Genomic DNA, 27,051 nt, shown 5'->3' with positions numbered 1-27,051 from the left:
ATGACATCAGCTAGGTTATATTGATGATATAACCTACGGTGTTCGTGAATACATCTTAACTTCATGGTTTCGTTTTAAAATGTGTTGAATACTCTACGACTCAATAGGGTCTAAAACGTTAAATGATTTCAGCGCTTTCAATGTCAGACTCAGACAGCATAAGGTGAATTGGCGTTACACCGCGACATATGCACGAGATGCATGCAAGACCCACAGCCTTAACTATCTCGTTCCCCATCGCATGTCTAATAATAGCCAAGCCCCGGTAGGCTACAGCATACTYTGCTCCGTTAGTCAAATGCAGCTCAGTGGGGTTCTTTGGATGGATCGCATCTGTTTATTTCAATTCTAGAATATCTATAATGTATTATCTTTGGTTCTGCCTCAATCATCTTTATTTTGACTTTGAATGCAGACAGGCAGTGGCCCCTACGGGCAATCATACGGAGAGCAGATATTATGTGGAATTGTGCAGATCTTAAATACTGTGAAATGACTGTGTAGTCTATTCTGAAAGAAACAGAATGTCACATTATACAACATCCGTTCTCTACAAGTTATCAAATTGTGAAGTCTATTTTTCGGTTATTTGCTTTAAGAATGGCAATGTGTGTGTGATCACCSAGCTAACATAGAGATCACAGGCTACAGTAGCAGAAATAACCTCTGCACATGGAGAAACTGKGCTCTCTGGTTTTAATGAAATCCGCTCCATGTGATATTTGAGAGTGCAAACCCCATCCAGCTATTTCGTTTGATTCAGTGCATTTTGGGAGCATATCGGTAGAATAAAATGCCACTTCAAGTTCTCTGATGAGTTCTCCATTTGCCTTTTCCTTCCTGGTCTGGGGAGCAACGCAAGATGGGAAAAATCTCGAATCTCTGCGTGCTCAGTGGGACCCTCGACTGAACAGCGACAGTGCTGAAGACACCGCTGTCTGCCGCTGTTCCGCTCTGCCGCTGTCCGTGGTCCTGAAGTAGAGTGCGTCGTCTTGCTCACAAGGGTCATGAGAAGCGCCGCTGTTCCTGCATGCTCCTCTTCACAACATTGGCCGTATAGGCGGAGGACTTGATTCGGTGCTTTTTCGCCTCAACTTATTCAACTAACGAGCATCAAGCTATGATTGTTACTATGTTCTCAACTTCTTCCCGGTGAGTGCGCACGGAAAAGTGTGGAAGATAAAACGTATATTTAGGCTAACATTGAACTTTCCCTCGCGAAAAGGAGATGTTAGGTGTAAATGTCGTTTCTTTTAGATATTTGTTCTCCTCTTAAAGTTGTATCTTCCGGATCTGTGGTCTATTATCTTTCCCATTGCCATGCACGCGCTGCTGGATGTATGCAACAAGACCGAATGGTGTTTTTGATCTGCAGCAATTGGAAGTTGATTGAAATGAACATCACTGCCGTGGACGTCTAGGATCAGCCTATTGACAACAATAGAGGGAATTATAATTTTTCGAGTCTTATTTTTCACACGTGAACTGCCTATTGTGATGTTGTTATCTTAATCTCTGGGAAATAAGGGATAATCATGTATCAGACCGATTTCTGTGTGCATATCACATCGCTCGCGCTGCTCCAAAGGCATCGGTACCGACAATGGTCTAGTATCTAACTGCTTTTACGCACAACAATAGCAACTGAAGGKGGATTATCTTTTAACTGGAGCCTGGTGGTTTTATCGAATTGTTGATCTGGAAGTTGTTGTGTCCTGTGTTTAATCCGTTCTACCGGTTTGGATCTCTGTTGATCCCGACTCCTACCAGTGGAACCAGGCATTTCAACGCGGTGAGTCAGTCTGTAATGCCCAGTTTATCCACCTTCCCATTTATTGTAAAATCCATTGTAAAACCTCGTCTCCTTTTTCCATTGTCAACACATCTTATTTCTCTTGGAGCTTTCTCTTACTTAAAATACTGACATTCTGCAGTTTATATCATAAATGTAATGATRGGAAATAGGCCTACTTTAGATTGGTATTTGATCACAACAATATTGTCAAGAAATTTTTCTGTCAATTAAGATTCAGTGAGTCTCTCCCCTGGCAGGAAGGAATATAATGAACAGAGCTCAGTTTAGTCTCGAGGCAAATATAGAATTCCGTTCTTCTAGCTACCATCGCGAGGGGCGAAGCGTTTGGACTAAAGCCTATTGCGCATTAAGCACTGACTGGGGAAATATGTCAATATTTTGGTAAAGGCAGTTGAAGTAAAATAAAAACAAATAAAATCAACACTAAGCATGGGGGGGGGGGGGTGATCAAATCCCCACTGACAAGGGTGTTCAAATGATTATCATGGAGAAACCTGTTGGTCATGTAATTCACATTGAAGATCCAAACCTGTTTTTATTATTATAAAAGCAAAGCACATGAGACCTACAAGGTTAGGTTATATTTTCACTCTGAACTGCACTGGGTTCAAGGTGCCATAGCCTTTAGTCTATAAGAAAACACCGGTGTTTGCAATGTAGCCTACGAGCCTATCAACTGTACCAATACTTTACCTGGTAGGTTTCCGTTACCGATGCAATGGGCGACCTCATTTTTGGGAATCCAACATTAGCCTAAGACATTTTTTCTACTCATTTCTGTTTATTGGTCTTATTTATTCTCATACACATATTGTCCCTCTTAATTTATTTATCTCGCTCTCTCTCTCTGTCTGTACGACAAATACTCCTGAATGCATAATTTTTTTTCTGTCTCTCTCTCACGCACACACACAAAGACGACTTAGATTGTAAACCTTTACTGTGATTGTGTCCGTGGTTGTGAATAAGTCTAATTGAAAATATCCCACACCATTTGTATGATATCATCAGGATGTTTATTTGGCACCTGTCCCAAACAGCCTTGTCTTGCTTCATTCAAGAACAGACAGTGAATGGAAAGTTAAGGGTAAAGTAAATGCAACTTCGACCCTCTCCTTGAATGCAATAGGAATACCGCGGCGAAGGATGGGCCCTCACTTTCCAATGACCTGCGTTGTCCTCCTCGCCCTCCACGCCACTGTGTCACCAGCCTCCTTCAGTCCCGAGGATTACGCCGCGGACGAGGCGGAGTTAACTGCCAACAGCGACACCATCATTTTCGACGACTACCGGGGGAAAGTTTGCGTGGACGACAGTGGCTTCGTTTACAAACTGGGGGAACGATTCTTCCCGGGACACTCGAACTGCCCGTGCGTTTGCACCGAGGACGGGCCGGTGTGCGACCAGCCAGAGTGCCCCAAGATACACCCGAAGTGCACAAAAGTGGAGCACAATGGATGTTGTCCGGAATGCAAGGAGGTTAAAAACTTTTGTGAATACCGGGGGAAAACTTACAAGATCCTGGAGGAATTTAAGGTAGGGATGTTTTGTGTTTATTGTCTAATTTGCATGGTCTATTGATCAATCGTTTGTAATAATTTAAAATGTTAATTTCAAAATGTGGATGCAATTACATTTGTACCACAATACACATCATAATCAGGCATATAATTCGTTTTGCTTAATTAGGTAATGAGCTGAGAGAGAACAATTGAATGTGATCAAAACAATGCAGCAGTGTTGACTGCATAATGTTGCAACCCCAACAACCATTCCACTCAAAACATGATTGTAATGTTTGCCCTCTCATAATATAGTAAGTTTAAAGATTTGCATGGCCATGCCAGATGGAGAGGGTCAACTATAACTGGTATTTAGTTTTCCCTCAATGGTCTCTGCTGGTAGGAGAATCCATTTAATCTATTCTGTTTGTAGAGTCACAGTGCAACATGAACTCATTAACTCACTGCATTATTTGACGTCTGTCCTATTTAACGGATATGGCTGATTAGCAATGTCACTATGTGCTGCAAAATAACTACAGGCACCTCACACTGTATCAATGGGCTTGGAGATTTCCAAAGCAAGCAAATTCATCAATGGCAAACTGGAGATGCTTTGAGCCATGGTTTGAGTATTATTGTATCATGCTTGAAGTAGGCTTGTCTACCATACTGAATGAAACCCATACCCAGGTTGGAGTCGGACGTTACATGGTGGAAGAGGCTGTAGCACAGCATGGGGGGGGGGGGGGGGGGGGGGGGGGGGGGGGGGGGGGGGGGGGGGGGGGGGGGGGGGTTATGCGTCAGTCGGGTGAGAGCAGGAGAAGAGGTCAGAGTCATTTAGTGTTGGCATGGACAGTCCTAGTCTATACTGACCAATGATCAACACCATTAGCATTGCTTATTACTGGCTTATAAACAGGGTCTATACTATAGTGCTGCTCATTTTATTCTGCTGTGAGTGAGTCAGTTGACCCTACAGATAAAAAAAAAGTAAGGGCCAGGAATAAGTACATTTTCAGACAAATTTTTCAGTCATATACTGTTGCCTATACCCAGCAGTGTTTACTACAACTATGCTGGATAATGCAGCATTCATTCTAAACATGAGAAGGAATTGTGCCAACTTTTCCCTCAGAAGATGCATTTCTTAGACCCGTCACAGTGACAGGAGGAACCACCTGGCGAATACAGATGAGCTGAATACTGTAACAGCAGCACTGACATGACAAACATAAACAAAACCAGAGATATGCCCTGAATAGTAATGGGTAGTTGTTAGTTGTTGTACAATGTGAAATGTTTAGCGATGTGMAATAGGAGATTTTCTAGTAACTAGCTACAAGATCAGGGTAATCGCATGATACCTCCCTAATCCTCTTCATACCAAATAAACATGATGAAATGACTCGACTGAATGTCAGTTGTTTCAGTCCACGTCACTAAAACATATACAACACTAATTACAGGACTCATAATTATTTTACTGCATATTGTAAAGAAATGTAATGAAACTAAACAATTTAAGGACATTTTATAGAAGAAAGCAAAGATGATCTCATTCGAAATCTTTTGTTTGACTTACATTAACAGAAAATGTGTTGTAATATAAAGACCAACCTAAAGTACTTCTGCTAAAACCCTGTAACACAATTGCACATGATTGAGCTCTACGGGTGGTTGTATTTTATTGTATAGTTGTAGTAGTTTCCATGATGATTTAGCATTTTAGTGCATGAGGTGACCAATGACATTGATTACATTTACGCTTTTGTGAAATCATACTGTGTTCCCAATCATCCACTTGTGTGATGGTTAGCATTACATCAAATYATGCTAATGTTCCATTTCCATTCCCCAGAAAATCATGGTCCCCAAAGGATTGTTGTGAAGTTTGGTATACAAGTTTGTATAGGTTGGTGGTAAATGCAACACAGAGACCAAAGGTATTCAACTCTTACCCTRCAATTCCAGAGCCTGCTGGTTTTCTGTTCTACCTGACAATTAATTGCACCCACCTGGTGTCCCAGGACTAAATCAGTCCATGATTAGAGGGTAACAACGAAAAAAAAGCAGTGGAACTGGCTTCAAGGTCCAAAGTTGAGTTTGAKGGGCATAGACCATAGTTGTCTGTTTCTGTTACGTTATTATTTGTCATTTTGTTTCCAAGAAATCTAATCCCTCAAAAAGGCCAGGTAGTTTATTTGATTAGCTAATGTCCTTGATCATATTCTCCAACTCAATTCAATTCAATCAAACTGTGACTGCTCATCCCAAGTGATACACCTGCCACTAGTTCTAGACAGCTCCATATCACTTGCAATGCTCTTACATCTCCAGCATGAGGCCTGACATTAGCTCATTMGTATGGGGGACTTCAGTGAAGCAATGTGTTGCTAATAAGGTTGTGAGAGATCAGGCATTTACACCTGTGTACTTAAACCATTGTGATCGGTGACTGGGACTGCGTTCCAAATGGCATCCTATTCCCTTTCTAGTGCACTAGTTTTGATCAGGGCCCACAGGACTCTGGTCAAAAGTAGGGCACTGTAAAGGAAATAGGGTGTCATTTGGGACTTAGCCTCGGTGGATCGGTGTTGAGCGGACGAGTGGCACGTCAATGAAGCCTCTTAGCCCTGTATTGGGATGCACAGCCATGCTCCCCTCAGGGAGAGAGAGAGAGGCCTGTGAGCGTGTCTAAAGCCTGCTGGTTTGATGTGAGATCAAGTCCATCAATAGTGCATCTCAACCTCCAATCCCCACTAACCTTGAGTGGCGGGGCCCAGCGAGAGGGAAGGACATTTCCCGCCTCTTGAAAAACCATTCATTTGTTCCTATCGATTTTCTCAACAGAGAAATTACACATGGAGGCAGAACAGAGAGGGGAAACTGTGACTGGAACAATAAAAATGGCCACTCTTCAGTTAGTTTAGATAAATAATTGATATAGGCAAGGATGGCCATTGACCACAGCTTCGAAGCTTCGATCAGATCACTGTTGTGGGATTGTTGATTCGTGACAGGAATCTAATGACTTGAGGAAGCTAAAGTCATAAAACCATGGTTGTGTCCAGCATGAAAGTGCCTGTTTATGAAAGCATGAAAGACATATGAAAGTATTATACTGTATCTCTTTGAATTACTGTRTAAAACGAGGACTGCATGGTGTCCAGCGGAGTTAACAGAAATCAAAGGGTGCCAGTCGTTTCTAAAGAAAGACCCAATTAAGAGGATACCAACAGGACTGGTTTGCATTTCCTTTGCCCTCGTCACTGGCGCTTTATGCAGAGCTCCATGTTTACTGAACACAGCAGGCGGGGAAGGAGTCCAACAGATATCAGCATCTTTAAGACCGACAAGGTAGATGAGATCTTTATAAGGTTGGAAATCTCTCTAATATCTCTTCTAAACAAGCAGGCATGCAGCCATGGGGAGTATGATAGAAACACTGGGTTTATGACCAGTATGTCTAMCACCCAAAAGGCAGGATTTAATTTCATAGACTAGACTATATCACCACCTTKTCCAACATCTTATGTTTCTCTTAGATACTAATTGACTGATGGAAGAGGGAATGTCAATAATTTGTGCATTACCCATATAGCAAGTGTCTCCGAGTTACATTCTATAGATGCCATGTCAGTAATAAAACCCATTGATAAAGAATGACTTGATTGACCATTGATTGATCATGGATGGTGCCCTGTAATCTGTTAAGAAATATGCTCCAGCCTTAAAGACCTCATTCGTCAGAAAGGGAATCTTTCCATCCGCAGAATGCTGAGTCAGTCTCTGTTGGGCAGTAGTCCATTATTTATGTAGATGTAATGTAGTTGGAGGGAAGCTACTTTATTAAGTCTGGTGGACAGTTGGGTGACGGGGGAGCTGCTGTGCTGTATACTATATCCCACTCTCAGTAGAGATGTGCCACTCACCGTTGATGCTAAATATACTTTCATTTTAGATGTATGTTTTGTATTATATAAGATAGATATTAGATAGAGAGAGTATAAGTATATCAAAAATAGAGTACATTAGAGTATATGAGAGAGTTGTGCCACTCACCCTCGGTAGGTGTTTCACCTACAGGGTTCCCCGTCCGACGAGGAAGGGACCAGTCCGCCCGTCGTGGCTCCCGCCTTCGCGCCTGTACTACCCCCGGCCCTTCCCCCAGCCTCTGCCCCAGACTCTGCAGCGCAGCTCCAATCAAGAACCAGGAGATATAGGGTGAGTTCAGATCCCAGGCCATAGAGATAAAACAATTGTTCTATATCTATGTCCCAGGCTGGCAGGACGTGACAGAACAGAACAGAACAGGACAGAACAGAACAGGCTATAGGGCTGGGATGTGAACTCAGATCAATCCCCATCCCATCCGTGCTCCTGACTGAGTTCCTTAGGGGAGAGGGTTACAGAGAGGGGGTGTGAAGGACCTCAAGGACATTTGTTGTTGAGTCCCCATCGATTCAAAAATAGACACAAAAAGCAACCTAAGTCCTACAAGCCACACTGATTTGATTTGTTGGTGCATAATGTTGAGGCTCTTGAATATAGTTTCTTACTTCTATTGCAAATACTGTGTAGAGATTCTGTAGCTCTCTGCTCTTAGGCATTACTACACATATTGTTATGAGAGAGATGGATTAGAGACAGTCTACTGACATGGGAACCCAAGAGAGACAGATTAGACACAGTCCAATGACAACGGAACCCAAGAGAGACAGATTAGAGACAGTCTAATGACAACGGAACCCAATAAAGATGTATTAGACACAGTCTAATGACATGGGAACCCAAGAGACACAGATTAGACACAGTCTAAAATATGGGAACCCAAGAAAGAAGGATTAGACACAGTCTACTGACATGGGAACCCAAGAGACACAGATTAGACACAGTCTAAAATATGGGAATTCAAGAAATAAGAATTAGACACAATCTACTGACATGGAAACCAAAGAAAGACGGATTAGACACAGTCTAATAACATGGGAACCCAAGAGAGACAGATTAGACTATATGTCTAATGGCATGGCAACCCAAGAGAGAGATTAGACTATGTCTAATGACATGGGAACCTAAGAGAAACAGATTAGACAATGTCTGAATGACATGGGAACCCTAAGAGAGACAGATTAGACACGTCTAATGACATGGGAACCCAAATGAGACAGATTAGAGACAGTCTACTGACATGGGAACCCAAATGAGACAGATTAGAGACAGTCTACTGACATGGGAACCCAAATGAGACAGATTAGAGACAGTCTACTGACATGGGAACCCAAATGAGACAGATTAGAGACAGTCTAATGACATGGGAACCCAAATGAGACGATTAGAGACAGTCTACTGACATGGGAACCAAATGAGACAGATTAGAGACAGTCTAATGACATGGGAACCCAAATGAGACAGATTAGACACGTCTAATGACATGGGAACCCAAATGAGACAGATTAGAGACAGTCTATGACATGGGAACCCAAATGAGACAGATTAGAGACAGTCTCAATGACATGGGAACCCAAATGAGACAGATTAGAGACAGTCTAATGACATGGGAACCCAAATGAGACAGATTAGAGACAGTCTAATGACATGGGAACCCAAATGAGACAGATTAGAGACAGCTAATGACAATGGGAAACCAAATGAGACAGATTAGAGACAGTCTAATGACATGGGAACCCAAATGAGACAGAAACAGTACAAGAAGGACCCAAACCCCCGCTTAAAATGGACCCATGGGAACCAAATGAGACAGATTAGAGACAGTCTAACTGGAACTGGGAAACCCACATGAGACAGATTAGAGACAGTCTAATGACATGGAACCCAAAATTGGGACAAGATTAGAGACAGTCTCTGACATGGGAACCCAAATGAGACACCTCTGAATCTATTGAATAAGAAAGCACTCATCAGACTCACAACAGAAGTGACTGCAGCGGTTCTACAAAAAAATGCTTTGATTTACTAAAGATACATTTTGACAAAATGGCATGTTTTAGGTTCTATTCTGACGGTTGAAGATCTTTCAACTCTCTTTCAACTGCTCACATGTGTATAAGGGCATTGCAACAGCTTTTTTAAACACTGATCAGACTCAGAGGTGACTGACTGTAGTAGAAGTTCCACAACAAAATACATTACCTTTCACGGTCACAAATATTACAGGAAAACCAGACCATACATCAGCATCTGAAAATTACAAAGTAATGAACTAATACATCACCCTTTGCACATAAAAAAAGATAGAATAGGTGAAAGAACATCCACCCACACACGTGCGTGCTGGCGCACACACACACAAACCCCCTCCATCGCCCACACAGTGTACATCCTACAGTAATTAGCGACTGTGCTCTTCAGCACTGACACCTATGAGAGGAAACTTGCTTTAACAYGCATCTAAAATGAGTTGCTCAAATAGATTTTCCTTTCCAATTTGCCTGAGGATAAAAACATTGTTTTAATTTGAAATGCTGATTAAGCCACAAACGAGACACAAACGTAGGCCAAAGAGAACTGGAGCTTTGAACTAGTTTGAGCAACTTCCTTTCATAACTAACTTTATAAATTAGTTATTGACTAAGGTGGCCCAGCACGATTCCAACAYCATCATTACATTTTCTGACGACACAACAGTGAAAGGCCTGATCATCGGCAACGATGAGACAGCCTATAGGGAGGAGGTCAGAGACCTGGCAGTGTGATGCCAGGACAACAACATCTCCCTCAAAGTGAGGACGACAAAGGAGCTGATCGTGGACTACAGAAAAAGGAGGGCTGAACATGCCCCCATTCTCACCGACGGGGCTGTAGTGGAGCGRGTCGAGAGTTTCAAGTTCCTTGGTGTCCACATCACCAACAAACGATCATGGTCCAAACACACCAAGACAGTCGTGAAGAGGGCATGACAACACCTTTTCCCCCTCAGGAGACTGAAAGGATTTGGCATGGGTCCTCAGATCCTCAAAAGGTCTACAGCTGCACCATCGAGAGCATCCTGACCGGTTGCATCACTGCCTGGTATGGCAACTGCTCGGCATCGACCGTAAGGCGCTACAGAGGGTAGTGCGTACAGCCCAGTAATTCACTGGGGCCAAGCTTCCTGCCATCCAGGACCTACAGTACCTGTCAAAAGTTTGGACACGCCTACTCATTCCAGGGTTTTTCGTTATTTTTACTATTTCTACATTGTAGAATAATAGTGAAGACATCAAAACTATGAAATAACACATATGGAATCATGTAGTAACCAAAAAAGTGTTAAACAAATCAAAATATGTTTTATATTTGAGATTCTTCAAAGTAGCCACCCTTAGCCTTGATGACAGCTTTGCACACTCTTGGCATTCTCTCAACCAGCTTCATGAGGGTGTCACCTGGAATTAATTTGTGGAATTTCTTTCTTTCTTAATGTGTTTGAGCCAATCAGGTAGGGTGGTATACCTCTCCTCTCTCATCCCTTCATCTCCCATGCTCCACCACCATCGCCTCTCTATCCTTCTATCCCTCATTCACGTCTCTCTCTCCCTCATACCTTCCATCTCCCATTCTCCCATCCTCACCTAACCTCGTCCTCCTCCATCCCTTCATCTCCCATCTCGATCTCACTCCACCTTGCCTCTCTCCCTTCATCTCCCATCTCCACTCCACCTCTCCTCTCGTATCCTCCCTCAATCTCCACTCCTCCTCTCCTCAGCTTCGCATACCTCATCCTCCCATCTCCATCTCCACTCTCATCCTTCATTCTCCCTCCACTCTCCCTCCTCTCCTCCCTTCATCTCCCACTCCACTCCACCTCTCCTCTCTCTATCCCTTCACTCCCATCTCCACCTCCTCCTCCTCCTCCTCTCCCATCTCCATCCCCTCTCTGCTTCTCCCTTCACTCCCTCTCCCATCTCCACCTCTCCCCCTTCCTCTCCACCCACTCTCTCTCTCCTCCTTCATATCCACTCCACTCCACCTCTCCTCCTCATGCCTCATCCTCACCATCTCCACCTCTCCTCTCTCTCCCTCGTCTCACCACCCAGCCCACCTCTCCTCTCCTCCCTTTCTCTCCCCACGTCACTCAACCTCTCCTCCCTCCCACCTCTCCATCTCCACCTCTTCCTCTCATCCTCTTCATCTCCCATCGCCGCATCTCATCTCCTCCCTTTCTCTCCCTCTCCATCACTCTCCTCCCATCTTCTCACCTCTCTCCTCTCTCATCCCTCATCTCCCATCGCCACTCCTGCCTCCTTCCTCTGCCACCATCTCTCCACTCTCCTCTCTCATCCCTTCATCTCCCATCTCCACTCCACCATTCTCCTGCGTGGATGGTGGGGCTTTCCATAGCCCTCATCACTTTTGCCAGCACCCTCAACTGCATGACTTTCCCCATCCCTCTCCCTCACCCCAAACTGCATCCTTCTCTACGCCCCAGGGAGTTTGTCTGTATCTTCCTCATTTCCCTCCTCCCAACAGTCTCAGAGTTCAACTACTACAGTCTTGATTGCTGTGTTGACGGTCAGTTCACTTTAATATGAATGTGGATGGGCTCACAAATCACCATATAGTTTGATTCAGAAACATACTAACACACCCCTCGGCACGGCTAAATATAGTCTTGGTGTTCTACTTTATTTTGTGAGTTACTGTAGTACTTACAGACCAGGGCATGAATTCACTTCACAGTACAATAAATCTCACACAAGGTTTCATTGAAAGCACTCTAGCCCTGTTACAGTAAATTAATTGATGGACGTGTGCACTTGCCTGCAATGTATTATTGAGATAAAATAAGTACGGAAAAGGGCCATTCCCGTTAAGGCTAAATATACTGTCATTTCAGATGTATCTAATGTATGACAATGCAACCAGTCAATAAATTGTATTTATTGCGTTTGTCTTGTCATGATTACAGAGAAATATGAAATTGTTCTGGTTGATTCCGTTGAATAAATGAATCTTACAGTCTTCATAAGAGACCCCCTGACAGCACATGAACAAATACAGTAGGGAAGAAACACAATTTAGAAAAATAAAATAAATAATAGATACAGTTGAATTCAACCATCCATATCTAATGTGTCCCTCCAGGAGTAGTGTGCAATTTCACATCTTCTATCTGTGCCATAAAGATTTTTAAATGTTGAGTATATGATGCTAAATAGAGTTCAGTGAAGGCTTGTGGTCAGTATTTTRACTTTTAGCATGTTTCGGATTCATAACCTCCCCCATAAATGTGGCACCAGATCAAGCAAATTCACCCAAAGGACAGTCAGCTATATAAATCCATACATTTACATACAGAACACTTAAGGCATTTTACTGTACATCTAGTGCTGAGAAACATGTTTTCACAGTATTTTTCAAATGGAAAAAGTTATAGGTATGTGAAAAGATCAATTGCATGAAAATGTTTCTTATTCAAATATCAATTATAGGTATCACAGGTTGAAGAGGCTGGTAGTGTTTGAAAAATGGACGAAACCTGTGAATATGGCAGGTTTCATTAATGTCTGTATCATGAAATGACGTTTTACTAGTTACAAGCAGAGGATGCTTGAGTTGTCTGACAGCTCACGCCATCTAAAGGTYCCGTAAGATCATTATTTCAATGCTACAGTTGTATAACAATTTCATAGCCCTTTAAATGTCTCTCATGTGTTGGAAATGTTGCAATCAGACTGGTCTGCAGATAAAGATTGCATTTTAAGATGGAATCGTAATTGAGAATGGTTTATGTGTGCTGACCAGCATTTAGCCAATAAAGTACTGCAAGCAGACATCTGTTCAATCCCCGGGATGTAACTGAGATTGTTGTAGTTTGTTCAACTTTGAGCTAATTCTGTAGGAATTTTTACCTGGTTTGTTTGGTTAAATCAGGGGACCACAGACTAGTGCACTGAAAAAAACAAGATTTMATCTCACCAGATTACATTTGGTTCAATATCTACGTTGATAAAAAGTGCATTCTCAAATGAAATCGTGATTGAGAATGCATTATGTATGCTAACCAGCACCCAGCCAATAAAGTAGTCAGTTCAATCCCAGGGATGCTACTGGGATTCTAGTTGTTTGTTCAACTTTGAACAGATTCTTTATGAATTGTGTCTTTGATTTGTATTAAAGTAAACTGGTTTGCCTGTCAGGTGACCCAATAGGCCAGCACACTCAAAACCAATATTTAATCTTACCAAAGATTTGGTTCAATAGGAATATGGTTAGCACTTTACACTACAGCGCAGGATAAAGTGGTAATTACATGGATATAGTATGGTATTACAAACAGTGAGGTTTTTCTCAGTAAAAGTAATTCAGTTTCAGTTGACAATTAAAGACTGCCATTTCACCCTCAGACACAAACTTGTTTGTTTGTTCTTGTTTAACATTGAGCTCAGCACAATTAGGGAGCATGTCCATGGATAAGTTCACAAGCCCTTGGCTCTGAGGCCAAACAGTGTTATTAATTCAATTTGAAGGAATAGACAGGGGATCATTAGTGTGTGGAACAGTCTCAGTTTGGCAATTACACTATGTACAAAGTTTAAACACCCTGGCTACTGAGAGGGCTCAGGGCTCGCCTCTCTCTCACCCTATTGACCCTGACTCACACATGCACCAGCCAGCCAGGCACATCTCTGTGTCTGCATCTCAAATGGCTCCCTCCTCCCTTTATAGTGCACCACTTTTGATCGGGCCCATAGACATCTGGTCAAAAGTAGTACACTATATAGGGAATAGGGAGCCATTTGAGACGCAGGCAGAGARATGTTGACTCATACATATGGAAGTGTGTTTAATTGGCACACTTTGGGCGTTGGGCCAGAGAAAAGGCCATTGGGGCCACAGGGATTTTAAATATTGCTAAAAGGAAACCATTTGCTGTGGGTGAATGTGCAAATGAAAGATAGTTTTGTCATTCTCTAGAGCCAGTGAATTGCTTTCACTGTAGCTTACAACATTACAGCATACATTCTACACAACAAAAGGCCTGTAGTACAAACTATGATTGAAATGTGGTCAGTGGGTAAACTAACTGTTTTCAGCTTATGTAGACATGGCTTGACAACAACTGTTGGAGTTCATTCTGTTTCAAGTGGTTTAAGTTTTCTCTTAGTCCAATGGAGATACGGTTGATGTGGCTTGCTTGATATSTTCCAATTCAAAATCTGTTTTTAGAATGGCCCCCCAAGGTTGACTAGACTAAGCATTGTGGCTTAGGCAYGGTGATTGGTCATATAATATTTTTGAAGTGGAGTTCAAATGGGTTTTAATGAGTAACCCTACAGACATCTCACTGTGTTCCCTGGGTTGACCTTTTTAATGTTCAGTCCAATAAACCTTGTATTTTTTCAAGGCTTTTTATTGTCAGGGAAACCAACTTGATATTGATAGTAATGTTGCCAGCATGTTGTTACAATGGTAAGATGATTGGTTTTCAAATGCAATTCAAATATATCTTTCTCTCTTTTCTCTCCATTTTCTCCCTCCCCCTCTCTCCCTCCAGCCTTCGCCTTGTGAGTGGTGTCGCTGTGAACCAAATAACGAGGTGCACTGTGTGGTCTCTGACTGTGCCGTCCCAGAGTGTGTCAACCCAGTCTACGAGCCAGAACAGTGCTGTCCCATCTGTAAAAACGGTAAGGGCTCTTCCAGTTGTGTCTTTCGGACACACACACACACACACACACACACACACAAACACACACCGGTTTCACTCACAAACCTTCTGTACATCAACCTTACGATTGCATTGCTGGTTGTTGTGTATATGTAGCCTGGTAAACCAGACTGACGCTGTGCTCACCATTGTTTCACAAAACAGAATGATGAACGAGGCTAGTGTATTTGTATATTTCTTGCTGATCTTATAGGTTTTTTATGTGAGAGTAACATTTCCATAGTATTCATTACACATTCATTACGCAAATAAACGGGAAACCTGTAACTGTTTCAAACTCAACCCATATACATGCACAGACACACACACACACACACACACACAACAAAATAATTAAACTTTTATGACATTGAAACCAACGAAAAGATGATCTATTTCTCTATGTCTGTCTTTTGATGATCAGTCTTCAGTCTCTTTCAGTGTTTTATGTTTTATATAAATCGTTACCTTGGGGGGCTGCCTGACTGCTAATGAGGACAATACTAACTGCTTTAATTAAATACGACACACTAAGCAGAAAAAACACAGGCTCAGATTGGCCCATTGATTACAGAGCATCCAGAGAGAGCATAACTGTGTGTGTGTGTGTGTGTGTGTGTGTGATGCTCATAATGGGCCCCTGGAGGGCCCTTTATCTCCATGTTGCCCTGATGCCCTTGTCAGTCGCAACCAATCCCCAAATTATAATTATAGAATTCCGATGGCTCATTGGCTAGTTATAGGAGTCAGGGCAGGAGATATGGCTGAGCCAGCCCAATTCAAGAGATTGAGAGAGGGAGAGAGACAGAGAGAGAGTGAGAGCGAGAGAGAGAGAGAGAGAGTAGCTGGCTGGTCTGGTTGTGGCTCATTTGGTTTCATTAGCCTCAAGGGCTGGATTGATCAATAGACAACTGGGACAATCAAGGATCATGAACGTTATATGCTGGAATGGCATAAGGATTTAATTATCATCTGATTATGTATATTTTGTTACCTGAGCCAAATACCCACTATGAGGGTATAGTCTTGCTGGTCACAATTCATGATGATGATTTTGCCCTAGTATAGGCTAACTCTATCAAAGGAAAAGCCAATCGAGGAACCGATGGTTGATCAAGGAATTCCACACAAGAGTATCCACTCAGGATATTGCTCATTGAAGAATATATAGATAGATTAATAAATACATTTCCCAATTTAGACTTCAGAGGAAATCAAAATATTATCTTCCTTAAAATGACTGCGTATTTTCCTTTGTCGCGTAGTTTGACCTATATAGGCTAAGCTCTCTGACAGAGGGTAACGAAGGTGTACAAGGAAGATGCCTGTACACACACACACACACACACTGGGCCTGCAGCTGGAGGAAGCACTAATCCACATAGACAGGATACGGTGACGCCCTTGTGGCGGTGGCATTTAAGGGAGCCTGCCATCTCCACCCCCCTAAGAAACCACGGCAAGCTCTGGCAAGATTATTCTCTTGAGCCTGGAGTGTGTGTGTGTGTGTGTGTGTGTGTGTGTGTGTGTGTGTGTGTGTGTTTGTGTGTGTGTGTATTTCGTGTAATGCTCATTCCTGGTGTACTGTGGGAGGATTGAGGATAGATCCATTCTTGTAGCCTATTCCAGTTGGACGTCTTTAGGAGCTTGCAGGAGACAGAGAGACATGCCTTTTCACTTCGCCAGCTCTTGAGATGTTGGCTCGCTTCAAGCCTATAAAGCCTCCCTCAGATTGAACAGATAGTATGCATATCAAATGGCACCCCATTTCCTATATTTACCTTAACATTTTAGCCGTTTAGCACACGTCCTTATCCAGAGCAACTTACAGTTAGGATACGCAAGTCTCTGAAGTCCATGCGGACGTGAACACACACACACACACACACACGCACACACACTTTCTGATCCCACTGTTTTGCATGCTCACAGAGCTATGCCAAAGTCTGGAAAACCAAACAAAACATTTCCATATGACCCCTCAGATATGGCGACCAGGCGTCCCTGATTTTCAGGGGCAGGACCCTATTTTGGTGGCTTGTACCTGGCTAGATCTGTCCCCGAAAATGTTCCCGATTAGCCCTCAGAAAGTAAAAAGCAACTCTGATGTTAAATTGTCGCTGATATTTCAATAATCAAACGGTGTATACAATCACATTTGCATGACCTGTTAATGATCGTTTTACTAAGTGATACATTATAACTACCGCATGAACAACCGTGCCCATGGCCAGAGAGTGAATCCAACAACATAGGCTAAACCAAATTTGGGTGATTAAAAAATGACGAGATGAAGAAAATTGTGGAGGGGTAATCCATTTCTGTGGTATCATTGAAAGGACTATAGTGAAAATGTATTGTTAAATGTAGTTCCATGCCATTGTTTTTATCGCGCTGCTACAGTCCCCCCCAAAAAACATTTTCCAAAATCTGGTCACCTTACCCTCAGAGGACTGCACCTGACACAAAGTAGTGCACTATATAGAGGGTAGAGTGCTGTTTGGGATGCAGACATAACCATGGAGAATGAACTGTTCCATGCATCAGCAGACACATGTTGACTAAAGTACCCTAACATGTAGAGGGCTTCATCAGGCTTTCTTCAAGGTTTCCTCTTAGGCAACTGAGGAGCTGAAGAAACCCTCATCATTATGCAACTGTCTGTTACGTTTTGCTTTGAACAACCTAGCTATATCATAAAGGGATAGAATATGAATTTACATCCTGAATAATGTAAATGTAGCCTACATAAAGTTGTTTTTCACTTTTACAGGGTAAATACACATGGAAATTAGCTAGTCTTATAAGCTTGTGTCTTTTACTGTTCATCTGAACTGTCTGTCACTAACTTCCAGGTGGACAGTCATGTGACAACACACAGAGACAGCTGTGGACAGGTAACATGCATCCCTGTTGACAGCCCTGACAGACAAGCATTGGGTTTGAATGGAGCAACGTCCCAAAGTCCCAGAGCCTTGTCTTGTCAATCTTCTGCAGTGATAGGCAGTGGAGACTGTGTCCTTGCTTGTGGATGTGTCCCAAATGCCACCATATTCTCTTTATAGTGCACTACTTCTGAACAGGGCTCTGGTCAAAAGTAGTGCACTATTAAGGGAATAGGGTGTCATTTGGGAAGTATCCGGTGCCTTCCTCCTGCTGTGACTCTCCAGTCGTAAACAACCACACTTGGCAGGGCTGCTCGATGCCCACTTCTCTCATCAACCTCTGCCCTGTTTGTCTGTAAACCATGCCAGCTATACTAAGGGTGGATGGTGGATCAATGGGAGTTAGGGCTTGGCAATAGTTCACTCACGATGTGTCCATTGAGGTACAGGTCAATCGTTGAGTAGACCAGGAGTGTTCCTGGGCATAGATGAGGGTGAGTGGGTAAGGTGTTGGAAGCAGGTAGTAGACTAGAGGGGTTTTGGTGTGTTATATATTGKATCATGCCATTAGGTTTGTTTAGTCCAGCAGATATAGTAGTCACAAAAGTTTTAAAAAGTACTTTTCAGTTTATTGAAGAGTCAATGAAAATAAATGTCATTTTTTCGATTATTGAATTGACTGCCTGCGAATTGAGCCCAACCCAGGCCTAGAGACAAGATATTTAAATGCAATAAATATTAGACCTTCGAGAAACACTGAAGTTTTGTCATTGCATATTCAGAATTCTGCTGGTTCATGTCCCTCATGTGGGGCTTGTATCCTATTATAATGTGTAGAAGTCTATTATTATTGTTTTTACATATGATCACTCCTAATATTATCCTATGTGGTTTGAACAGACAGAGTCAAGCGTGCATTTGAAATGGGACCCATTCCTTAAATAGTGCACTACTTTGACCTGATAATTTTGGACAAAGACAATGTCATTGTGAACTTGCTGGTCACACAAATCAATCAGTAAAGCCATTTCCCTGAGAGTAGGTGGAAGTGTTCTGCTGCTAGAAAYGATCCTCGGAATAGGTTTAGACTGAAAGGCCCGCCCTTCACAGAATCTAGAAGGTTTTATAGATCTCTGTTGGACTGTTTAAAAGAGCGGCTCCAAAGTCACCGTCACACCAATTGAGCCACTGATTGCTTCGTTTCAATGATTAAAACTGGAGACAGAAAATTCCTGCCACCACCTGCATGCTCTCCTGTAGMAGGAGAATAAAAAGGTGCTGTTTCCTGAAGATTGTGAGCACAAAACCTGAATACTAAAATCTATCACTGTGGTTGTTGTGTAGAATAGCTATTTATGAGATTGCAAAAGGAGTGGAAACTGAATCCTTGKCTACGTCCCGGTTTATATATCTCCATGCTCCCAAAGTGTGCACTTCTTCTCCTTCCTCCCAAAGTGTGCACTTGTTCACTTCCCTGCACTGATTTGAAGGGAAATGACTCGTACACGAAATATGGTGGAAACTCCCACTCCCACTGCATATTCATGCCTCCCCATCCAATGCCTTTAGATTTTTGGAAAGTAGTGAACGAGTGCACACTTCAGAAGAAAGGAGATCTTATTGGAATGCACCCATAGAAGGCAGCAGGGTAAGTCATTCACAAGCCATCTGATTATCAAAAACACAATCTGGAGATAATTAGCTTTTCCATAGATATTAAATAMATCTTGGGATAAAATGAACACAAATCTTATCTGAAGAAAAAGGGCACCGCAAAACTAATGTAATCTCAAGAAAAAACGGATTCCTTAATCATTCATCAGGATTATTTGCTGGTGTAATAAGATGTTGGTGTGGTGTATGGTAGGCTATGKTGTGCTGGGAAGTTCTGTTCGAGGAAGACTTTCTAGAGAGGCTGCAAGTCTTTCCTAATCTCAGCACCCAGAACCAAATGCTCACTGTGGCCACTGAGAAACGTAAATTGTTAAGTCTGTCACAAGTAGGATTGCAAAGCTACTGGTAATTACCTACAGTTGAAGTCTGAAGTTACATACACTTAGGTTGGAGTCATTAAAAATCGTTTTTCAAACACTCCAAAAATGTCTTGTTAACAAACTACAGTTTTGGCAAGCGGTAGGACATCTACTTTGTGCATGACACAATACATTTTCCAACAATTGTTTGCAGACAGATTATTCACTTATAATCACTGGATCACAATTCCAGTGGTCAGAAGTTTACATTCACTAAATTGACTGTGCCTTTAAACAGCTTGGAAAATTCCAGAAATTATGTCATGGCTTTAGAAGCTTCTAATAGGCTAATTGACATCATTTGAGTCAATTGGAGGTGTACCTGCGGATGTATTTCAAGGCCTACCTTCAAACTCAGTACCTTTTTGCTTGACATCATGGGAAAATCTAAAGAAACCAGCAAGACCTCAGAAAAAAAATTGCAGACCTCCACACGTCTTGTTCATCCTTGGGAGCAATTTCCAAAGCCTGAAGGTACCACGTTCATCTGTACAAACAGTAGTACGCAAGAATAAACAGCATGGGACCACGCCACGTAATACCGTTCAGAAAGGAGGCGCGTTCTGTCTCATAGAGATGAACGTACTTTGGTGCGAAAAGTGCAAATCAATCCCAGAACAACAGCAAAGCACATGGGGACAAAGATCATACTTTTGGAGAAATGTCCTCTGGTCTGATGAAACAAAAATAAAACTGTTTGGCTATAATGACCATCGATATGTTAGGAGGAAAAAGGGGGAGGCTTGTAAGCCGAAGAACACCATCCCAACCGTGAAGCACGGGGGTGGCAGCATCAGTTGTGGGGGTGCTTTGCTGCAGGAGGGACTGGTGCACTTCACAAAATAGATTGCATCATGAGGTAGGAAAATTATGTGGATATATTGAAGCAACATCTCAAGACATCAGTCAGGAAGTTAAAGCTTGGTCACAAATGGGTCTTCCAAATGGACAATGACCCCAAGCATACTTCCAAAGTTGTGGCAAAATGGCTTAAGGACAACAAAGTCAAGGTATTGGAGTGGCCATCACAAAGCCCTGACCTCAATCCTATAGAAAACTTGTGGGCAGAACTGAAAAAGCGTGTGCGAGTAAGGAGGCCTACAAACCTGACTCAGTTACACCAGCTCTGTTAGGAGGAATGGGCCAAAATGCACCCAACTTATTGTGGAAGCTTGTGGAAGGCTCCCGAAACGTTTGACCCAAGTTAAACAATTTGACAGCAATGCTACCAAATACTAATTGAGTGTATGTAAACTTCTGCCCCACTGGGAATGTGATGAAAGAAATAAAAGCTGAAATAAATCATTCTCTCTACTACTATTCTGACATTTCACATTCTTAAAATAAAGTGGTGATCCTAACTGACCTAATACAGGGAATYTTTWGTWGGATTAAATGTCAGGAATTGTGAAAAACTGAGTTTAAATGTATTTGGCTAAGGTGTATGTAAACTTCCGACTTCAACTGTATGTAAACTTCCGACTTCAACTGTAAGTTGCCAGAATCTTCAGTAATTTTGGTAATTAACAGAGAATCTATGGCAATCTATTGTAAATTTGGTAACTTATAAAAATAAAATTATATTCATATATATTAAGAATGTTGTTATATCTGTGTCTATATTGTCGATTAGCTTCTAGTAGATAGACCATATGGTTCAACAAAACTAGCCTAATTAATGTAAAAAGCATCTAATCAACAATGTCATTTGTTTTCAGTTCATTTTTTTCAGTTAACTCTTCCAACTATTGACTTTTCTTCACAACTGCCACCAGTTTGACACCAAAACATTGGCAACAAATTTATGTWGACATAATAAACTAAATGAAAGTGTGTAAAAAAAATAAAAAAAAAAGGATATTTCCTGCCGACACCAATGGCATTCACTAAGTTGATGGTTTATATTGATGATCATGTTTTACAGTTGTGTCATAATTCTTTTTTTTATCATCTTATTTGTATGTAATAAGGCCACACAGAGGGCCAGAGATAATTACAGACACCTGTGACACCACTAGATCCTTGAAAGATTCCAAAATTCTGGTATGTGATTGGTAAACATCTTAAGTTTCCAGTAATATACCCTCCCTTTGCAACTGTAGTTAAAAGAGACCAGTAAGAATATGATGTAGGGGAGCTTTGTGTTTGAAGAAGACTTTGTAGAAAGACTGAAGAGGCCTTTCCATGCAAACTATAGCTCTGTGTTAGCTTTGTATTTGAGGAAGGAGAGCGGAGGCCATAAAACGCAGACTGTAGCTCTGTGTTCAAGAGGGACTTTCCACAGAGGCTGAGGCGGCCTTTCCATGCAGACTAGGAGTGATTAATCTCCCTCCTGCCCCTCAAAGCAGCTTTCTCTGTGTGTGTGTGTGTGTGTGTGTGTGTGTGTGTGTGTGTGTGTGTGTGTGTGTGTGTGTGTATGTGCACGTGTGTGTATACTCCAGCCCTCTCTGTGCTGCCAAGCCGCTGCCTGCCCTATCTGCCAGCCTCCTCTCCTCCTCTGTTCGCGGTGCATTAGGATGCAACGCGTTCTACGTCAAGGGAGAGCCAGGCTAACAAAAGCGCTTTAGTGTTGCAAAAACAAGCCAATCGGTGCATGCCCGTGAAAGGATCTGTGCGTCGGTTCTGACTTCAAAACTCCCCAGGCAGGGTTCTCCACATCACTCTGCCATCCTCTTCTAACAGAACCCCCCCGAGAGAACCACCACCACACTCATTTCTCCTTTTCTCTACCCTCCCTCCCTCTTTGTCTTTCTTCCTTCTCTCTCCCTCCCTCTCTTCTCGCTCTCGTCCTTTCCTCCCATGAGGCAGGTCCAAATTGCTTTGCCGGAACGACGATCATCCCAGCCGGTATTGAAGTGAAGGTGGACGACTGCACCATCTGCCGCTGTCACAATGGGGACTGGTGGAAGCCAGCACAGTGCCTGCGCCGGGAGTGCCTCAACGGACAGACGTTGTCATAGAAACCCTGGCCGGGACGGTGTYGGTGATGTGCGGTCAGGGAGCGGTCCTGCCTGCTGCCGTGGCAAACCAACAAAGCCCTCATCTTGTGTTATTGATATGATATGATGGACAGGACAGGAGCCCAATTCCTTGGCAACTTTGGCTAGGAGACTGCATAACTAGCTGAAATGAAAAGCTCTTGTACAGAGTACCTACACACCACCACAACCACAACTTTAAACACAGAGGCGAGGAGAGAGCAGGAACTTTTACTGAGACAGTTTTTTTCCTGTTTTGACTGACTATATATATTTTCTGATAATTACTTCTTGCTTGTGCTGCTTATAAACACAATATATTTCATGAACTAATTTCCTCCTAACCGTTGGCACTGTTAAAATGCTCAGTTGTTTTCTGTAAGTCTGTAAGCTTGTTGTAGCTCTCACTCGCACACTTACAGGTGTTTTGAAAATGAGATCTAGTAGGGTTTAACAGGACACAATGACCGGACAACCAGTAAGCACACAATTCATGGCGCTTTTAGAAAAAATGGGTCTGGGTTTAAATTGAATAAGTGAGATGTCTTCATCATGCCGCTCCAGTGTGATTTACAATGGTCACCCAAGGATATCACTCACAGCTCTTGGCTTCTCACTTCTTGTATGATCTCTGTATGAGTCAATGACAAAAGTTCACTCTTGGGGATGGGGTCACTGGAATGAATGACATACAATGTCAGCATCTCGATGTGTCATCTGGGCTGGCAAAAGCTGTATAACCACAAACAGATTCCCTCAGTTACAGTATTTACAACACAGAATATTATTGATGAGACTGTCTTTGAGGTGCTCTTCTCTGCATGGGGAGAATGGAGGCCAGTTTTATCCAATTTATCCAACCGATACATTAGTAAGTGATAAATCACTGGAAAAAGTAGAAAAGGGAACCAACTTTACTTACTACAGGAGTTGAAATAAGGTCTTTAGTTAGAAGCCATGCAACCCATAACAGAGGGGGTAAAAACTGCTCCAGCATCAATACACTACCGGGGCCATTCCTCTTGGCTTAATTGCCTTTATTGTTTTCCCTGAAGGCCCAAACCAACAAAAAATATTCCTCAGAGCGAACAGCTTGAACTTGTTATCAAAGCAATTAGCGAGCCAAGCAGCGGCCTGCTTTAATTTCCCTATTTAAGGAGTATTCAGGCCGGGCCTCTCTGCTCTCAGCAGTACGCCGCCCGCATTTCGTCTGTAGGCAGAAGCCAAGCACCCAGTACACTCGGCAAGAACTCTGAGAGAGACAAAGGGGAAATCTGCATATGTCTTCTTGATGCTTCAAAGCAAAGGAGCACTCAGACACTCACACATATGCACACACACACACACACACACACACACACATACTTGTACGCACACCCTTTCGTCCTCCATAGGCCCATACACACAGCTTGCACAGTACTGGTAATTCCTTTTCACCTTAAAACATATTGATACATTGTACCCCAAGAAGAAGCACTTAAGCCAATAAGGCTCTCGCTGAGATAAAAAAAAAAGCTCCTATCCTCCCGTTTTTAGATGACACAATAGATTGTTTGAGCTAATGCATTGCTTTGCCTATAGATTCCTATTGGTTTCAGCATCACACTCCAACCAACTCCACCCAASCTGTGTAGCGTGCACAACACACGCTCTCTTTCTTTTTAAAATGATGAATACTAGTCATTAATKCGAAGGTGAATTTCCCACTAAGCACATGCAATTCATCACTGATACTTTTTGTGTGTGTTTCAGTGAGAATCCATTCCTGTTAACCTTTTAGAAGCTATKCCTCCTGTTTGATGGATGAACTACTTAATAACGCCTTCCAGCTCCTGGTAATGAGACAGAAATGAACACAGGAGACCCCTGACTAGAGGTGGCGGAATAGAATATCACATAGTGTACATCCCAAATGGCATCCCATTTCCTTTGGGCCCTGGTCAAAAGTAGTGCACTATAGAGGGAATAGGGTCCCATTTGGRACACAAACAACATATACATTACCTAACGAGCCAACCCTCCCAAACATATCTCTGTCTGCACTGCAGCCACAGTATTGTAGACTACATTCTGTTCTACTCAGCTGCCTGCAGTCTTATTATTATTGAATGATGGGGAATTCAAAAGATGAACGAATGAGGGAAGGGGACTTAAATTTAGATTGCATCATTATGGTTAGAGTTGCTCAAGTCATTTTTATCATGACCTTGTCTTGTGATGAATGAGTCATTCATAATGAGAAGAGAGAGTCTATTTCTCAAGCCAGAATACCTACACAGACAATACACATCACTCTACAGGTCCATACATTGWATGAGACTCCATGACACCTTYATCAGTCATCTCTTTTAATTAGGTCTATCATAGGCCTGATATCTGGGATTTTCTCTTCAGTGGGTCATTTATTTTTATGACTGGATATAGATTGTTTTGTCCTCCTYTATWATTTTGTGTATCTTGTATAGAATGAGGCTGCTAGCTATCTTTTAATTTCTCACCTGTTTTTTAGCCCTTTTATATTTTAATGGTTGYTCTCAATGTAAAGAGCTTCATGATTTAGTAGTAGTGTGGGTTGTAGGGTCAGCTAACCTGTGATCCCTTAGTACCTCCCTCAAGCTCATGCAGAGCAGACCCTCCGTTCTTAGATCATGTTGAAATTACCCCTCTCACATTGATAACCATTCATTATGAGACTTTCTCTCTATTGACGTTGACATTTTTGTTTGTCTCGTGAACATTTATGCAATGATGGAAGGAATGTCTTATTAGAGTAATGCAGAGGGACACATTCAAGAATGAAGGTTAATAAGGCAGTGTCTCGTAATTGTTTTTAACACCAGTTACCACACAACTTCTTAAACGGGTTACTACAGGGAGCWTTCAAAGTGGTCCAACTGTACAGTGACCTTCCAGTTTGGTAGGAAAATATTCTGAAGTGTGCAGTAGATTTTGATTCCATCTCTGAGACCCCAGCTGGAGTGAAGAATTWGCCTTATTGAGTAATAGTTAAACAAATGTATCAAAACATAGTCTGAGGGAGCAGTCAATATCCCTGTTCATTTTCTGTTCATAAAAGAGTCTGGTCTTTTGTGTGTCTGGCCTTGAAAGTCTAGCCTACTGCTCATGCACTCACTAGCCTGACAACCCACTCCAAACACTGCTCATTCACCGCCTGTCACCATGCTGTAAAGGTGTACCATACCATTGCTCTTTTCATGAGACACCGACTTATTGTAGCTGGACGCTATGAAAGATTGTTCTATTGCTTTTTTTTTTTTTACAGAAACTCTTATATAAAGTGTGCCTGAAAACCAACAAGAGTACTATCTAATATGGAGAGAAAAACACTTAAACAATCAAACTGTATTATYACATGGGCACTGTGGGTTAGTCCTAAAGATTATACAAATATKAACTCCTACTGTTATAATTTAATGTTATATTGAATTAGAGCCAGAAATTATAATAATAAAATATAGGGTTTGGTTGGAAGTACCAAGACACACAAACACACACCCACCTCTACACCATAGCTTAGAAGACATAGTGGGTACATCTAACCAAACACTCCAGATGTTTATTCCAAATGAAATGAAACAACCCTTGGTGCCCTTCATGGTGTATAATAACTTGTAAATACCTTCAAAATGTATAATGTGTGTTCTGGAAGAAAAGAAAATGTGTATTATTTATGAAGACAAAAACTATTTTGTTAAAGACTGAAAAATAAGTGTTATTATACAGCAAAGGTGTGTGTGTCGATTTCTTTCCTTCTTTTATTCTTCCTTCGCACTTCTATCGCCCAGGCGGAAACACACTCCTACTCAGGCTCAGGTTGAGAGTGCACAGATTGCAGATACTGAACAAGTGCAATTCTTCACCACTTTATTGTAGGAAGGGTAACTTCTTGTTCAAAATATGACCTCTGAATGAAACGTAGGGTCTGTAATTCCCTGCACCACAAATGAGAGAAACATCGTGTGGGGGGGGGTTAACATTTTACTTCCAATTCTTCACCTCTGACATGGACAATATTTCATATGACTTACAACTGAAGCATCATGCTCTTTCACATCCCCATGTATTTGGGAGCAAGAGAACAGGATGTAGCTCGCTAGCTCTCCACAACCCACTAACACCGGTCAAACAAACCATGCAGAGGTCAGAAAATAACTCTTAGGAGG

At 42.2% G+C, this 27,051-nt stretch overlaps 1 protein-coding gene across 1 annotated transcript; it reads left to right on the top strand.

Moving 5' to 3' along the window:
- The first annotated feature begins 341 nt into the window (after positions 1–341).
- vwc2l (von Willebrand factor C domain containing 2 like) lies at positions 342–26,657 on the top strand. Its single transcript, XM_024006878.2, has 4 exons — positions 342–1,792; positions 2,946–3,352; positions 14,822–14,951; positions 22,698–26,657. The coding sequence occupies exons 2-4, from the start codon at positions 2,963–2,965 to the stop codon at positions 22,847–22,849; spliced, it is 672 nt and encodes a 223-aa protein (XP_023862646.1). The 5' UTR covers positions 342–1,792; positions 2,946–2,962; the 3' UTR covers positions 22,850–26,657.
- The last annotated feature ends 394 nt before the right edge of the window (positions 26,658–27,051 follow it).

The sequence above is a fragment of the Salvelinus sp. IW2-2015 genome, linkage group LG2, assembly GCF_002910315.2.
Source record: "Salvelinus sp. IW2-2015 linkage group LG2, ASM291031v2, whole genome shotgun sequence".
NCBI classification, from domain to species: domain Eukaryota; kingdom Metazoa; phylum Chordata; class Actinopteri; order Salmoniformes; family Salmonidae; genus Salvelinus; species Salvelinus sp. IW2-2015.
Note: the sequence above shows the minus strand (reverse complement) of the source record. Positions and strands in the feature narration are given on the sequence as shown.

What these genes read in the sequence shown, in the direction of transcription:
- vwc2l (XM_024006878.2), top strand. Translation starts at nt 2,963, where the DNA reads ATGGGCCCTCACTTTCCAATGACCTGCGTTGTCCTCCTCGCCCTCCAC. An exon ending in AGATCCTGGAGGAATTTAAG is followed by an intron (nt 3,353 to 14,821) that starts GTAGGGATGTTT and finishes CTCTCCCTCCAG; the next exon opens with CCTTCGCCTTGTGAGTGGTG. An exon ending in CTGTCCCATCTGTAAAAACG is followed by an intron (nt 14,952 to 22,697) that starts GTAAGGGCTCTT and finishes CCCATGAGGCAG; the next exon opens with GTCCAAATTGCTTTGCCGGA.